We start from the raw sequence: 15379 nt of genomic DNA, 5'->3' as shown, positions 1-15379 counted from the left end.
AATATTCCTTCCCTTTTCTCTCTCTCTCTCTCTCTCTCTCTCTCTGGAAAGAATTAAGAAGCTTTATGCACTATTGTAATCCTATTTTGTTATTACAGCTGCTGATATTGATGTATTGCAGATGGGTGAAATTTCTATTTTTGTAATATTTCCCCAAATTTATTCCTATTCATTGAATGTAGGGGGGTTGGATGGTATGCAATCATAATCCTACATATCTTTGGACTGGTTTCTGGCCAAGTCACTGCAATTTTAACCTATACACTATTACAGAGATGGGCAGCAGTCTTTAATTATCTCACGCTACTGACAATTTCTCTTCTCCAACAGTCAATAGTTGGCACAAAGACTAGCTAGAAATTTTGAGATGATACTAATCTGTCAATATGATGGTATGGCATAGGTTTGTTCAACTGGAATGAATAAGGCCCTTATTCTGACAGAATAGGTACACAACGCAGCTCTTTGTGCCTATGTTCTCTTTTTGTAGCAGTATTTCTCCTTGCAACACCTGCTTTGGAACACAGTACCATTTGTATAGATCTGTGAAATGATGGTCTCCAAAGTGGGCCTCGTATCAGAAGGAATATCAGCTTTGAAGGGGATGTTTAACAGTGATAGGAAAGGATTATGACTTGTGTTGTGATGTTATGGAGCCACATGAACAATTGTGTGCAAATATTTGGGCACTTTTATGCACTAATTTTGTATTTTTGTGTGTCAGGCAGTTAGTGATTTAAAGATGTTAAGTGAGTTCACAAGTCAGCTTCTGTATGTGGAGACTTATCAAACAAGATTAAACTCAATCAAGGGATTCCAATTTTCACATTGAGAAATTTGTATCTATGCAAGACATTCCAATGTTCAGAAGATTCTAGCCAGATTTATAAAGATTTGATAAAGTGCAGTTGTTAGTTTTGAAGTCAGCCAAAGAGATTCAATATCTTTCCACAAAAGTGAATTGTCCTACATTAATCATGAAACCTTTCAGCTGTATAGACAATAAAGTATTTTAAGATGTTGTTTTCTTTTTAGAATTCCTGAGTAAAATCTTTTGATGAAATGGTGAGGAATTACATGTTGCGTCAAGTGAATGAAAACCTTCCGTCCAGCAGGCATTTTTTTTCTTCATACCAGAGTATATTGTGGCTATTTAGCTTTAGAAATTAATGAAGTATTCTCACCTACAGATTAACGAAATGTGGAGGGCTCACTTAGCTGTATGCCACCACATCTTTCAATATGCAATGAAAACTGTATTATCATATATTTTTATACTTCAGTTCATCTATACTCTTGAGAAATGGCCTCATTGAATATTGGTGGTCTCTATTTTCATTAATGTAGCAGTAAGGTTTGCAATCAACAATTCTTCAGCCTTAGCACTTTTAGATCTGAGTAGAAAGAATGTTGCCTTAAAAGAATTGTGCTTTTGTAAGTCACCACACTTCTTGTCATTTTAACTTGTCAATAGTAATTTATATGCACTTTTGATTGTCCCAATTTAGTATTTATATATATTTAAATCTGGTTTTGTGATAGAATTCATCTGTATGATAATACAGTTTCTATGATAATGTTTAAAGCTGATGACAAGTGTATGAAGATATGTGACAAATGTAGATGGATTTTTGGTAATTCGTGTATTTTCCTTCTTATTACCACACATAAGATTCATATCATGAAAATTATGTATCTGTATGTCTTGAGGCCTTGGTGGAAGATACAGATATCCATCTTTCACCAGCGGAAAGGTGTAAGGATAGTCTAGTAGACAAATGTCAACAAGAATCGTCTTAACCAGTGCTGTGGGGCAGTATATTTGTCGTAACTAGAATCATGTGATAACTATTATTTTGTATTCAGCCCCAGAAATCAATGTACACAATTTCCTTTTTCTTCCGTCCTTCAAATACATTTGTATATAAAATTCATCAATTTGTTTCATGTATGTATGTTTTCCAAAACCATGAATGACTCAGTATTTTGAATGACTTCAATTGATGTCTGCAGGGCTTTTCTCCCAGTGACATTGATGTGAATAACTTTGCACTCAGAGTATGCAATAGTCATAGTAGCGATAACATATAAATGTAACATATAGTACTCTTCAAAGAAGATATTTGAATAGATATACAGAATTGTGCCTGGAAGATATTTGTTTTACCTCAGCACACATTTGTATTGCTAATCAAAGGATTCATTGTTGATATTTGACTTCATTGGTAGTATAACATATGGAAGGGAAGCATGTTTATTCAGTCTATTCTTCAGATTTAGTAGAAGAGTGATATACATGTAGATATCAAACTGACAAGGACTGAGACACGGGCATGAATGAATAATGCAGCACATGAAAGCAAGTATCGAGTACTGTAAAAGTGGATATTTTCGCGCGACTAATTTTTCGCGCTAGGCCGGGTCAGAAGAGTTTCGCGTGTTTTTAATTCCGCGGAATCAAGACATCACGAACAGGAACGTATGGCAAGCAAAAATATTCGCGTGTTTTTATTTTCGCGCTAGTTTCTGGTTGCGCGAAATGCGCGAAAATTTCAACACCGCGAAAATTTCCACTTTTACAGTATTTCTTTGGCCTTTCCTCTAAAACTACCAGTATGTTGTTTTTTTTACTGCTTGTTTGATTTTTCGTTGATTCTGCCCTTTCCATTGTTTGTTTTTGGTGTGTATGTGTTATTGTTGATGTTTTATTGTATATAATTATTCTTTCGTGTATGATATTGTTCAACATGGGTATCATCTACGACATCTCTGAGAGGCGAACTGCAAAAATTGATAAAAGATGCTATTGTGCGCCTGTGATAAAAAAAAGAGGGTAACATATATAATGACAAGTGAATGATACATGTATTGGTTACAACCCTAGAGAAGTCTTTCCAAAGCAGATTGTCATTACTATTCCAGAAGAAGTGTGAAGGCCTTTCTTGAGGTATTATCAGGGAGGTGGGAAGAGATCTTCTCACCTTCCTGAGTGGTATTATACACGTATGTAGTGATTAGAGTACATTTTTGGATTGTACTTGCTGCTTCGTGTCGATGTGGTATTTAGTGTGAACCCATAGTGACTTCTGTGACATGTACTGGAAATGTTGTCAGGACTTTTAGAATACCAAAATGATGGTGTTACAGTCTTTTGTTATAGCTTGGGTTGGAACCAGGTGTGCGCATGGATAGCAGCAATAGTGTTCACAGATACTCAGACCAAGTCAGGTCAATGAGAACAATTTTCCACAGCTATGATAAGCTATAACATCACATTTTTGTACTCAATAGCAAGTTGCTTTTGCCATATTACTATAGTGAAGACCGAGGTTAATTCTTTCTCACTCTTTTCATTGTATGTTTTGCTGTCTATCACATTCTCTCTCCTGTGTGCAAAGACTGCACAATTTTTTTTTTTTCTCTCTCTCTTGGTTGTTGCTTCAACATCATGCTGTGCCATTCTATGCCGGTATCAGAGATCATGCGCCAATGTAATAACCTATCGACAAACTGCCTGTTTTGATTAAAAAACATGGACCAGTTCATATAATATCAATGGCAGCGTTCAAATGTGTTGTATTGTAGTTTTGTGTGGCAAGCAACAACAGCATGTGTGTGTTTGTTTGTGTGTTCATGCAAAATCATACTCCTGTATCATTATACATATGTTACAACTGCTGGTACACTTTATTCACTAAAACAAATGATGTATGCTCTGCCATGTGCAATTTTACACTATATTATGGACTCAATATGGAATGGAACTTCATTTTACAGATATCAATGACCTCAGTCAAGTAAAACTGCCCATTTTTTCGTGCACATACAGTACATTGTAATGTAGCAGCTTAGTGCATAGTCACTATTTCGTTGGTAATGTAGTCAGTACCTCATTCTGTGGTTTGGTGCTGTGCTTTTGGTAATGTTTTCCAAAATTTTACACTCTGTACTTGACAGACTCCGTTTTTTGACAGTAACATTGTATCCCCCAACCCCCATTCCCTTGAATAGCTTGCATTTCTGCATTATTTTCATCTTTTTCTAACACTGATATGTTATGTGTGTGTTTTCCTATGTTTCTTGTTAGAGGTTGGGTTTTTCTTTCGTGAATGGATGTTTCAGGCAAACACATTTACACAAGCATTTCACACACTAATCCACATACTAACAGTCTACCTGTATGCAATGCAGAACTGAACCTAAGCACTCATTCTCAACGGTTAGGCATTCTCCTGGTAATGTCTTGTTTCTATTAAAATAAGAATACCTGTTGACTTACACAAGGCTATCAACTCTAAAAAATGTTGTCTTACATAAAGAATTTCATAAGAAACATAAGAAAACTAGAGAAGCACTCTTAGAGCACAGACCTCCGCCAAGCATGCAGCTCATTTCCACCACTGATCTTGTTCTTCCATAGTAAGTGATTTCCACCCATGCGTACTTACAGCATAGTGTGCCAAAAGTCGCCCGATTTCCCAATATAGTAGCCTTCGTTATGTCATAAACCCTCAGCTGCACGGCGCACCTCGCCCTAGCAGAAACTAGAGCACACACTTTAGTGCCCGCATGCAAACCTCAAATACGCGCAGCCTGAACTCCCAAGTTCACTGACCCTACCTGCCAAAATATCAAAAATCCTTCATAAATTCCCCCCAAATTCTCGGATCACTACCAAAATGTAATCACCTGTTACTTGTATCATTCTAAACCTTTCCTGCAAGTTTCATCCAAATCCGTTAACTACTTTTTGAGTGATTTTGCACATGGACAAACTAACTACATGTAACAAACAAACCAACCAACCAATGGTAACGAAAACATGACCTACTCCCTCGGCAGAGGTAATAAAATGGAACATTTCTTTGATTTATGCAATTCATCAACCCACAAGCTGACTTGCGATTTACTGTACGTTCATCCCAGTTTGGAACTTCATACAACTACATTCAGATATTTATAAACAGAAAAGTATGTTTTTTGTTGTTTTTGTTTTTTAAGAACGGATTTCTCAGACTGCCCTAAAAAGCAAACAAAACATTTTTTCATGCTCTCCTTATCTCTCTTTTTTTTTTTTTCATACAAAGTGTTTAAAAGTTGATGTAAATTAACTCACCATAATGAAGTATATGTGTATGTTTTGTGTCCTCATACTGTTACAAATGGCCTTTGGTTATTGAGCAACACACATATGGGACTATGGGGCAAGGTAATGTAAAATAGACTGACACGCACTCTTTGCCTTTAATATTCAAACTTTGCGCTATTGCAATTTGTATGAGGAGAACCATATGGACTTACACGAGAGGCATTACAGAGTCAGCACTGGCTACATACATCATGGCACTTACACGACTACATGAATGAATACTGTGCATACAGCAGTACCTCTTCATACCACTCTGATCTGAACTTTTCTAATCAAATGAGTTCAACGGCAAGCACCATCTTAAAGGGATGGTATAGCTTGGTCAAGATGGAGGAGTAAGACTTTAACTTTGGGTAAGATGACTAAAAAACCGCTGGTGAAATATTGAAGAGGATACAATTTCAAGGGGAATTCAAAGTGTATTTGATGAAAATTGGTTTTGAAATGGCCGAGATATCCAAAAACAAAGCAAAATAAAGTGGTCCCAGTAAAATTGTTGATCTCTTCGTTTCTGGATATCTCCGCTGTTGCAAAACCAATTTTCATTAAAAAAAAAAACAAACAAACTTTTGATTTCCTTTTAGAATTGTATGCTCCTTGATATTTCATGTGAGTGGTTCCTAATTACCTTGCAAAAAGTTAAAAAACCTGAATCCCCACATCTGTCACCAGGGTTTAGAGACAAACAACGGCAGGTATACAACATTCCTGGTCTGTGATCATGTTGTTTTTAATAATGGCTGGATAGACAGCAATGTAACCTTATACAAGATACAAAAAACTTGACCGAGTCTGCTCCCACTTCTTTGATGGTCCCAACAAACAAAATGCCGCTGGAATCTAAGCATGATATACACTAGCAGCCCTCTCTACACTGATAAACTTGCTTGTATATAATCAAACTCTGAGCATACCATCAATATATCATGTCTGTTACTTCCTTTTTCCCCATTCCACCACAACATCAGCTTTCCAAATGCCACACAAAGCTGGCTATAAAGTGCTGAACACTCATATTTTATAAAATGTACAAAGACAGGAAACCTTGAGTAAGTTGACATACACAGAACCAATGATAACCTGTCAGGTTGTGTAACTGTTGACTTACACATTTATACAGAGTTGACAAAATCTCCAGACACCTTTAGTTGTTGATGAACACATGTACTACACTCTACTGTATCATGATGATATGCCATTGACTGCTGATGTTGCAAACTCCTACACAATCTTTGAACTTCTTACCCTATGGAACACGGTGAAAGACAAGTTCAGCCACAAGTCTTGAAAGTAAATTAATGTATATATGAGCCTACATAATATTATATTGTCAGCTACTTTGACACCTTTTCCTAACATCCCAATCTGAACATCCAATCAAGTCATTTCAATTGGTAACTTTCTCCTGGTCAAGAACTGCTCCTTACAAACCAATACATTGTATTATCACTGTAGCTGGTACTGATAGAGATTAAAAATAGGATGAACTTCAGGGAAATTTCCTCCCCCCCCCCCCCCACATTTCAGTTTGAAAGCAGGCTTTGGAGCAGTTAGTAACAGCTAAACTATCCAATGCAAGTCAAGGAACATGAGACATAAGCAAACACACACACAAACACACACTCAAAAATATGCATTTGACACGATCACACACATACTGACATGATGAGTGTAGCTGCATTCAACTTGTTGATTTGTGGGCTTTGAATGAAATTGACATCTGGCATATTACACAATCCTAGCACTACATCAATGTCCTTTTTGGAGAGAGAGAAAAAAAAAAGACAGACCTATACAAAGAAAGGACCTTTCACATGAAATGTTACACAGTGACTTTATAAGAATAATTTTCTGTGCATAAAATGAGTACGAATCCATTCACAAAAACGACATACATAACCTTATTATCCCCAAGAGCTGATTCATGAGATATTGCTTGGTATAAACTAGCTTCACTAGGCTTGCCTGGAATGAATTTCTTTGACAGTAAGAAATGTCAGCTTACTCCAGCTTGTCAATTCTGCACATGAAGACTCGAGATAATTAAGCATTCTTTTGGGAGAACCCCTCGATTGCAAAGCATAATATAATAGATATCTCATTCAGCACTTCATTCATTTCAAAGTGCAAATCTTATTGGTGCAAACATGACAGCCTTCCAGGCATACTTGACATAATTTGAGCAATAATGTACAATTCATGAGTCAATGACTGGCACTAAACTTCTATAGAAAACAAAATAAAATGGACTGTATTACAACTTGACACTGCTGAACCTCAAACCTGAAAAAAAGCCTCCCTTGATGTTGAATAACTAATCCAGATTGATTTGCATTTGTTGCGAGGGATAAATCCATCTATATGGCCTATGATAGGAAAACATAGTACCAATATCTGACTTGTCTTAAAAACAAACACTCCCTTCCCCCCCAACCCCCCCCCCCCAAAAAAAAAAAAAAAAAAAAAAAAAAACAACAACAACATACAAACAAAAAACCCACCCTCCTAAACTGGTTTTATGAAGTGCCTCTTCGGGATATCTTCTTGACTCTGATTATGCTCAGCCTGTCTGACCAGACATTATATTGACAGAAATATGGTAACAGCCATAAAAAAGCTGTTCAGCACCCATTAAATTTTGTCTTTCTTCCTCGAGCCAGTCTTTGTGGATAGAGTCACCACGACAAGTGATGAAGTGGGCTACACATACATCCTTGTGGCATTAATCATTTCTCAGAGCCCTTGATTTCTGTTGCTCTGCCTCGATGCAATCTCTAACTGGAGACCTCGTCTGAAGACGGACTCCTACAATGTCTCTTGTCCTCTGGTACAGTGCTTTCAGCAGTAGGACTCTCCTTTGGAACAGAGGAAGATAAATACTGCGGGGATACAGCTGCATTTGTCTAATGGTGGTGTCCCATGGCGAGAAAGAGGGGTGCCAGGCAGCCGCACACCAGCGCCCCGAGCTCAGTCCACGTAAAGCCCTGTCTGACCTCCGTCCCACCCTCTGGGTCAGCCGGTGAAGGTGGCTGTTTCTGGCTGGAGGCTATCTCGGGAAGAACATGCACTGTGGCCACATAAAGGAAGGTGCCGGCCGAGAAGAGCATTGACAATCCTGTGGCATTGACAGACAGCAGAGCCTGTTTGCTTGCCTGAAAACAAAATAAGGGAATTCTAGACATTACTTTCTTGACAGTTGAACTTATTCTGATATTTCATTTTTTTGCTTCTTCACTTACGAACATTTTTTAAAGCAGGAATAGTGTTCTGTCTCTAATGATGTCATTTTATTAGCCTGTCTTAATCCATTCCCGTTACTGGATTGACAATGTATCATAATGTATTGACTTCACAACCTAAATCTAATGTATGTGTATTTTGTTGTTGCAGTAGGTTTAGATTTAGGTGATTTACAGACATCTATGACAAGGAAGGACAGGGTCAGTTGTGTTTGTAGAAAAGTATCGTATATAGATTTTCAATGACAATTACTGATAAGTGGCAATCTAACTCTTCCAGTCTGGGGGGGGGGGGGGGGGGGGGGGGTGCTGCAAAAATTATCATTTTGTCATCATTAAATTTGCAACTCTAAATTTGCAAATCTTATACTAGAGAATGATTAGATGTAACAGGCTAAAATCAATGCATCTGCACAAAATGGAAAAGAAATTTACTAAAAATGTTTTACAGAAGCAGGTACCTAAATCTTCATAATGAGGAGCCAATTTTAGAATAAATCATTAACCTTGCTGTCTTTAAGATGCTTTTGAATACTCTGCAACAAAACAAAAAAATATTTATGAGCAACAAAGGGCTCACATGTTGGTTAGTACGGCGTGTTCTGTTTTTGTTTTGTTTTGGTTTGTTTTTTTTTTTTTTTACTTACTTCCACCTCTGAACACATCAACAATGAGTAAATGTTATCATATAAAATTACAGCACCAAACCACGTAATTGTCAAAGAGAGAGAGAGAGAGAGAGAGAGAAAAAAAAAAAAACAGCAACAACAAACCCTCAAAAACTTAATTGGATTCTGGGAGTAGATTGGTTAAAAGGAAGAGCACTCACATGACTTAGACTGTAGTAAGTAAATAACGCCATTACTGGAGCTGCAAATGAAAATACAAGGAGATGCTTTCGTATCCTGTTCCTCTCGTAGTTTTCATGCATGAGAAAGGTCACCAGACCAAATGCTGCTGGGGCCTGGAGAGTGGGAAAAAAAAATTCAAAGATGAAGTACATGCATTGTGATATCATCCACAATAATTTCTACTTAGGTTTCAATAATCCTGCTTCTTTTCTGGACTCGAACCTGACATACATACAATGAAATTCCTCTAATAGCATCCATTGGCTTCTTGCAATGGTACCCACAGACTCTATCCACATCAATTTCTTACAGAGTGGATCTGGTATTTATGCATGTGGGCTTGGTTGTAGTTGTTGTTTTTTTCTTTTTTTCTTTTTTTCTAGCAGTCTGTTCATACATATATTTTTACATATTTGTGATTAATCATGTTAAAATGAGGCACAACACTACCACATGAACCTATAAGAGCAGATATCTGTCATGATAACATTAAAATATTGGCATGCTTGTGTTGTGTACATGTGTTTCTCTTTCTCTCTCTTTATTAGACGTACATGTTTATACATTCACTGATGCAATCTGTTGCAAATTTATGAAATGATTAAACAAACTTCTATGCCATTTCCCTTCCTTGCCTCTTAGTTACTCCTGAGAAAAGAGTGTGCAGATCTCACCTTGTGCAACATTATGGCAACAAATACAATCATCTGCACATCTGCCCGAGATCCTATAGCAGCTGCTCCCATAGCTACACCGTCAGCTGCAATTAAGACGGAGAATATGATTGTCAGCAGGAAGGGTGAGAACGTTCTGCACGGTCCCAAGAAGTACAAATGTTTACCCACCACTTCACAGAATTTGAAATGTGAAACGTGGCACTATAAAGTTTAAGTACGGAGTACAAACATACACATAGTGTACAAAGGGGAGGAAGTCCTAGTTTGGACTTGTGCTGAAGACTTTGTCCATCTTTTAATACCAGGCAACTATCCTTCATACAGTTAAGGGTATTACAGATCTTTTACAGCATTCATCTCCACCACATAAAATTAGAATTCAAGTGAACTATGAATAGACATTCTCAATAATTTCTGATTTCATATCAACAGCAGATACTAGATTTCTGAGAAAGTCCTAGGCCCACTTAATAACAAGAAAGCATAATACAGTCTGTACCCTATTCAAAGGGAAATCACTATGAGGCAGTGTAACAATGAATAATTGCAGCATTTTTCTCAACCTCCAATAATTGCTCATTAGGGAGTTTCCATAATAGATGTGAAAGATGGTTCGGTGACAGCGGAGAAATGGAGTGTACCAATAATTGCAAAGTAATTGCAATAAAAAAAAAACCCACATCAAACCTTCTGACATTACACACTGATTGTACACTGACATGGCACATCGGTCTATAATTCACCCAACAATCTAACATATTTCACATTTGTTTTTTGTTTTTTCAACATTATACATTCCTTTTCACTGCCAATTCAGTAAAGGCACAATGTATTATTTGGAAGTAAACTATAAAGAGCACCCTCAGTTGGGAGATGAAAATACATTGGCTTTTAGGTTAAGCAAAGTTTCTTGCATAAATGGGTTCTTCACAACTCCTGGGAAGTGTGTGTGGTTCTTGCGGCCATAAGTATTAGAATTTGTTATTTCTAAACACTTGTGTATGTAACTAAAACGTAAAATGAATTGATGCCATTATGGTGGTAACATCCAGTATATAATGTTATGCCAATGTGTAATATAGATTCTTCTCACCTGCTGCATGGACAACCAAACCAAGTGTAGCAGTGATACGATTTCTTCCTGTTCTGTGTGAAACATCTAGTTCCCCTGTGCACAAAGCGGTAAAAAAAATAATAAATAAACCTGTTGTTACCAACAATGTATCATCAAACACTTAAAAATCACCCAATAAACTGTAGAATGTTTCCTGTTTCAATGAAAAAAAACAAAACAACAACAAAATTATGCTAAATCCTCATAATGAACCTTGTGTCTTGCACACCCTATACATGGAGATGATAGGCCCTGAAGAATGTAGTTTCTATGAGGTTAAGAAAGTGAAAGTTTCTGCAAAATCAAACAAAAGTAAGAGAGTTATGGAATCTTCTAATCCATATTTTCATGACACAGTGATCATGGTTACAATCACACATGGAAATTACATGAATTACTGATGCTATTACCTAACATATAAGTCAACCACAGTCTGGCACACAAACCTTCAGCAAAGCGTCTCTTTCTCAATAAATTCAGGAGAACATGATAGAATTTGTCAATTATACTACTGTTGTAAAAACTAAGCAATTATGACTTTTAAGGACAATGTCATAATTGCTAAATTAATGACCCAACAACTGAATACATACATCTCAATGTTCAGGTTAATGAAATATGCATATAGATGCCTTAACAACACACAGCTACACTGTGTACTTTTCTAATATTGTATCCAAGTTTCATTGAACTTCTGCTGTTCTGATTGTTTTGACTTCATCTACATAAATACATTACTAGAAGTAAATATAGAGTATAATTTCCCTTTAAAGAAGATACAGTAGGAAGCCAAACAGGTACATAGGCCAGTAGGAAGTAACAGGTATATAGGCTAGTAGGAAGGTACAGTATATAGGCCAGTAGGAAGGTACAGTATATCATATCAACCTTGTCATGCAGTAGAATTTCACTCTAATGAACTTGATCCTTGAGTTTTTACCGGTAATCTGTGTGTGGGAGTGACCATGGGCTCCGCCGATCTGATCGACCAGGAGCATGAAGACAAATCCAAAGACGAGGGCCACACCGATGAGGGAGTGGAGTTCCTCCACAGGGGAGTGGCTGTGGTCATGCTCAGGGTGCTCTGCAGCCTCATTCTGGTTCACCTCAGGTTTGGCAGGGTTGTTCTCTGGTCCTATCACAGCCCGGGGGTCTATTTCATGACAGTGTGGGCCTGGAAATGCAGACATGTAAATAAGACTTGAATATGAAGATAGAAAAAAAATCCTTGCAGTTAAGGACAAAAACTTATCTCCTTACCTCAGTGACATTTCAAATACTATGCACGAGATGTCAAAGAAAGAAGTTCACCTTTATAGTGCTAAGTACAAAAAATTACAGATGATTCATGAAAATGCTATAATGAAACATCCTTCACATTCATCAACATCTGTTCAATTTTCTTGCAGAAGAATTTCACAGTAATAAAATTAGTCTGTGAGTTGTTACCAGTAATCTACCTATGGGAGAAGCCCCCTCCGCTTCCCCCTACCCCAACACATACATCTTGGGGCTCCTTACAAATAAAGAAGAGGAAATTGTTCAAAAAAATATCCAAACTCTTCCCACCATTTCAAGCAGGTTGGAAGGAGCATTGATCCTTGACTCAAACACCAGCACTACCCTGTCCTTGAGCCCCTCCCACACTAAAAAAACATTGCATACAAGTCTCCGATATACTTGTGTAGAGTTCAACCTGTCTTACTACACTTGTTACAATCGAGTTTGGAGTCTCCATAAAACTGGGATAATAACCCTTTTGCAGCACCACAGTATAGTCTTTATGAGATATAATTCAAAAAATGCATTTTAAGGATGGAGACAGAATACCTGCTTCTTCAAACAGTGAGTGAATTCCTTCAGGGATGATGACAGCTAGTGAAGTGCCTACCAGTAGGCCTGCTCCAAGGACAGTAATAAGCCGCGTCTTGCTCTGTGGTATGAATCATTTTCAACAACAGAGATATCAAAATAGTTTTTACAGAGAGTGCAGTTAATGACTCTACCAACCACTCACAGTCAATAGATCACATGCTCAATCAGTATTTATTTCAATCACCAAGTGAAAAAAAAAAAGGAACCATCCTTGAATTTTAACCTGTCACCTGCCAGTACTTCTTACTAAGCAGCAATACTATCGACCTCCGCTCCAGCATGATCATTAAATTGCCTTTGGTAAGATGAAGTTAGACGAAATGTCCACATCCTCACAATTCATTTCTTTCTTGGTCTTACCTTAGCCTCCGGGGAGGCATTTTATATGAATGAAGAGAATTTTTTATGCAGAGAGTGTAATTATATGTTTCTCTAATTGTTACTCTTGAACTGTAATAATAAACAGCAAGTGAAAAACAAGGAACCAGCCTTGAATTTTGTGAATTTGTGCAGTGTGAAAAAAAAAGAAGAATTTCACAAAATAATATTGTTTATTACAGTTAGGCCTATATCCTATCCACAGTGTTCACTCTTTCATTAAACTGTGACCATCGTGCCAATTGACATTGTTGATTATCAAGGCTGAAATCAAAACTTCCTAATTATTGGCAAAATCGTGAAATCAGCCCCACCGCAGTGCGCATGTACCCGTGCGTTAGCAAGGAAGATAATGTTCTGCACAATTTTTACTCAGTTTTGTCATGTGGAAGCACTGGCAGTATTCATGATGTCATTGATGATATCCACTTGCATAGTTCTGTCTTTCTTGCTACTTTAACTTACTAAAAGTTCACATGTACATTACATGTAACGTTAGGCCCTAACCGTTAGGGGTGTTTACTGTTCTGTCTGGTCAAAATCGATTGATAAGTGACAAGTGCAAGTCAATTCTAACCGTTAGCATCACTGGCTACATTTTCTATTGACCGAAAGATCGGTCTGTATCTGTCCGTCGGGGAATGTTCCGCGGAGACTGCGTCTGGCTTCACGGATCTCCTCTGTCTACGGAGGACAGCGTCATTAACAGCCGTCAATGGCAAAATATAAAAGAGTCCTCCGGACAGACGGATCTTTCTGTCTACATTTTCTACAGCTGGACTGCAGCTTACATTACCACATCACACCTGACTTAAACTTAGACAAGTTAGACAAATTAAGTTAAACACCTGACTTAAACTTAGACTAGATAGATCTAGAATATCTAGTTAGACAAAAGTTAAGTGTAATTTCTGACTCTTTAGTAGCCTACCTCTGACATGGAAATTGCTAATGGCACAGAACCGGCAATGAAACATCCGACCAGCATTGCGAATGAGAGCAAGAAAATACCCCATGTTTCCGTTCCTTCTTCTTCCATCATTGCGCTAATGCTAACGGCGTTATGACTAGCAAACTCTGATGGAGCAGTCATACATCACCATGCACCAGCACAGGAAAGTTGCTAATGCTAGATTAGACTTGTCAGTTGTCTTTCGCTGGATACAACATCGGCCATCCAAACTAAACTGGTGGTGGTGGAATACGTGTGTGCTCGGCCCTCGGAAATCTTATGTGACGACAGTGACGTGTTGATCAACTCAGAGAAATTCACCACGTCGCTTGCTGTGACTGATAGCTCTTATAACAACTGAGAGACGAAACATATGTTCACACGGAAGGACGATAACACCTAATTTATCTCTCCTTGGCCAGCAGAAGATATTCACTTGTTGCTTCTATCTTGCCCCGACTGAAGATCGATCCGAGGGCTAGCTAAATACATTGTACTTTGGGGTCGGGTCAGGTGCGGAATACGTACGGAATACACACAAATGCACACGGTGATTGTGTTTGCGTGGCCTCTTGCCTGGCAATGTATGAGGAGCGAAAAGGACATTTATTTAGCGAAGTCTCTACTCAGACCAGCATTCCCATTTGATCTCTTTCGTCTTGTAAGATAATTTTATCCAAAATCCTCGAATTAATATTGCGTTGAACGCTCTTTTATCGCATTGCTGTATGACTTTAAAAAAATATTAACATAGTAACCTGCATTTTTTCTTGTTTTTTATTCGTGTAACCGTAGAAAACTCCCGGTGTAAGTTAATTACACTTTGCAATTCTTCCTCTGATTAGGTGCTCCCTTCATCAATCTCATAAATTCTTTCACTAAACAACTGGGTTTTCTTTTTTCTTTGAAGAAAACCATTGACAATAAATGCAAACCAATCTCTATTCCCTAGATAATTTAATGGCTATCCAAAAGTTCCTATAAGGCTATGCGCCTATGATATCACCCAGGCTAGTCCTTGACACATGAAGGATAGATGGATAATAACAACACACAAAAGACATATGTTTTATCATAATACTATTTTATTTCCATCGATAGGGCCTATGTGGGTCTGTGTAATTGATGCCGATATGTCTTCTTC

At 37.7% G+C, this 15379-nt stretch overlaps 1 protein-coding gene across 1 annotated transcript; it reads right to left on the bottom strand.

Moving 5' to 3' along the window:
- Positions 1-7630: 7630 nt before the first annotated feature.
- LOC140226699 (zinc transporter ZIP9-like) lies at positions 7631-14688 on the bottom strand. The gene is made up of 7 exons (XM_072307142.1): positions 14215-14688; positions 12861-12963; positions 11971-12204; positions 11010-11084; positions 9914-9999; positions 9218-9352; positions 7631-8301 (listed from the first exon to the last, which is right to left on the bottom strand). The coding sequence occupies exons 1-7, from the start codon at positions 14374-14376 to the stop codon at positions 8053-8055; spliced, it is 1044 nt and encodes a 347-aa protein (XP_072163243.1). The 5' UTR covers positions 14377-14688; the 3' UTR covers positions 7631-8052.
- Between the last annotated feature and the right edge of the window lie 691 nt (positions 14689-15379).

This window comes from Diadema setosum, chromosome 1, assembly GCF_964275005.1.
Source record: "Diadema setosum chromosome 1, eeDiaSeto1, whole genome shotgun sequence".
Taxonomy (NCBI): Eukaryota; Metazoa; Echinodermata; class Echinoidea; order Diadematoida; family Diadematidae; genus Diadema; species Diadema setosum.
Note: the sequence above shows the minus strand (reverse complement) of the source record. Positions and strands in the feature narration are given on the sequence as shown.

What these genes read in the sequence shown, in the direction of transcription:
- LOC140226699 (XM_072307142.1), bottom strand. Translation starts at nt 14,376, where the DNA reads ATGACTGCTCCATCAGAGTTTGCTAGTCATAACGCCGTTAGCATTAGC. An exon ending in TAGCAATTTCCATGTCAGAG is followed by an intron (nt 12,964 to 14,214) that starts GTAGGCTACTAA and finishes TTCATACCACAG; the next exon opens with AGCAAGACGCGGCTTATTAC. An exon ending in TTTGGTTGTCCATGCAGCAG is followed by an intron (nt 10,000 to 11,009) that starts GTGAGAAGAATC and finishes TCTTAATTGCAG; the next exon opens with CTGACGGTGTAGCTATGGGA.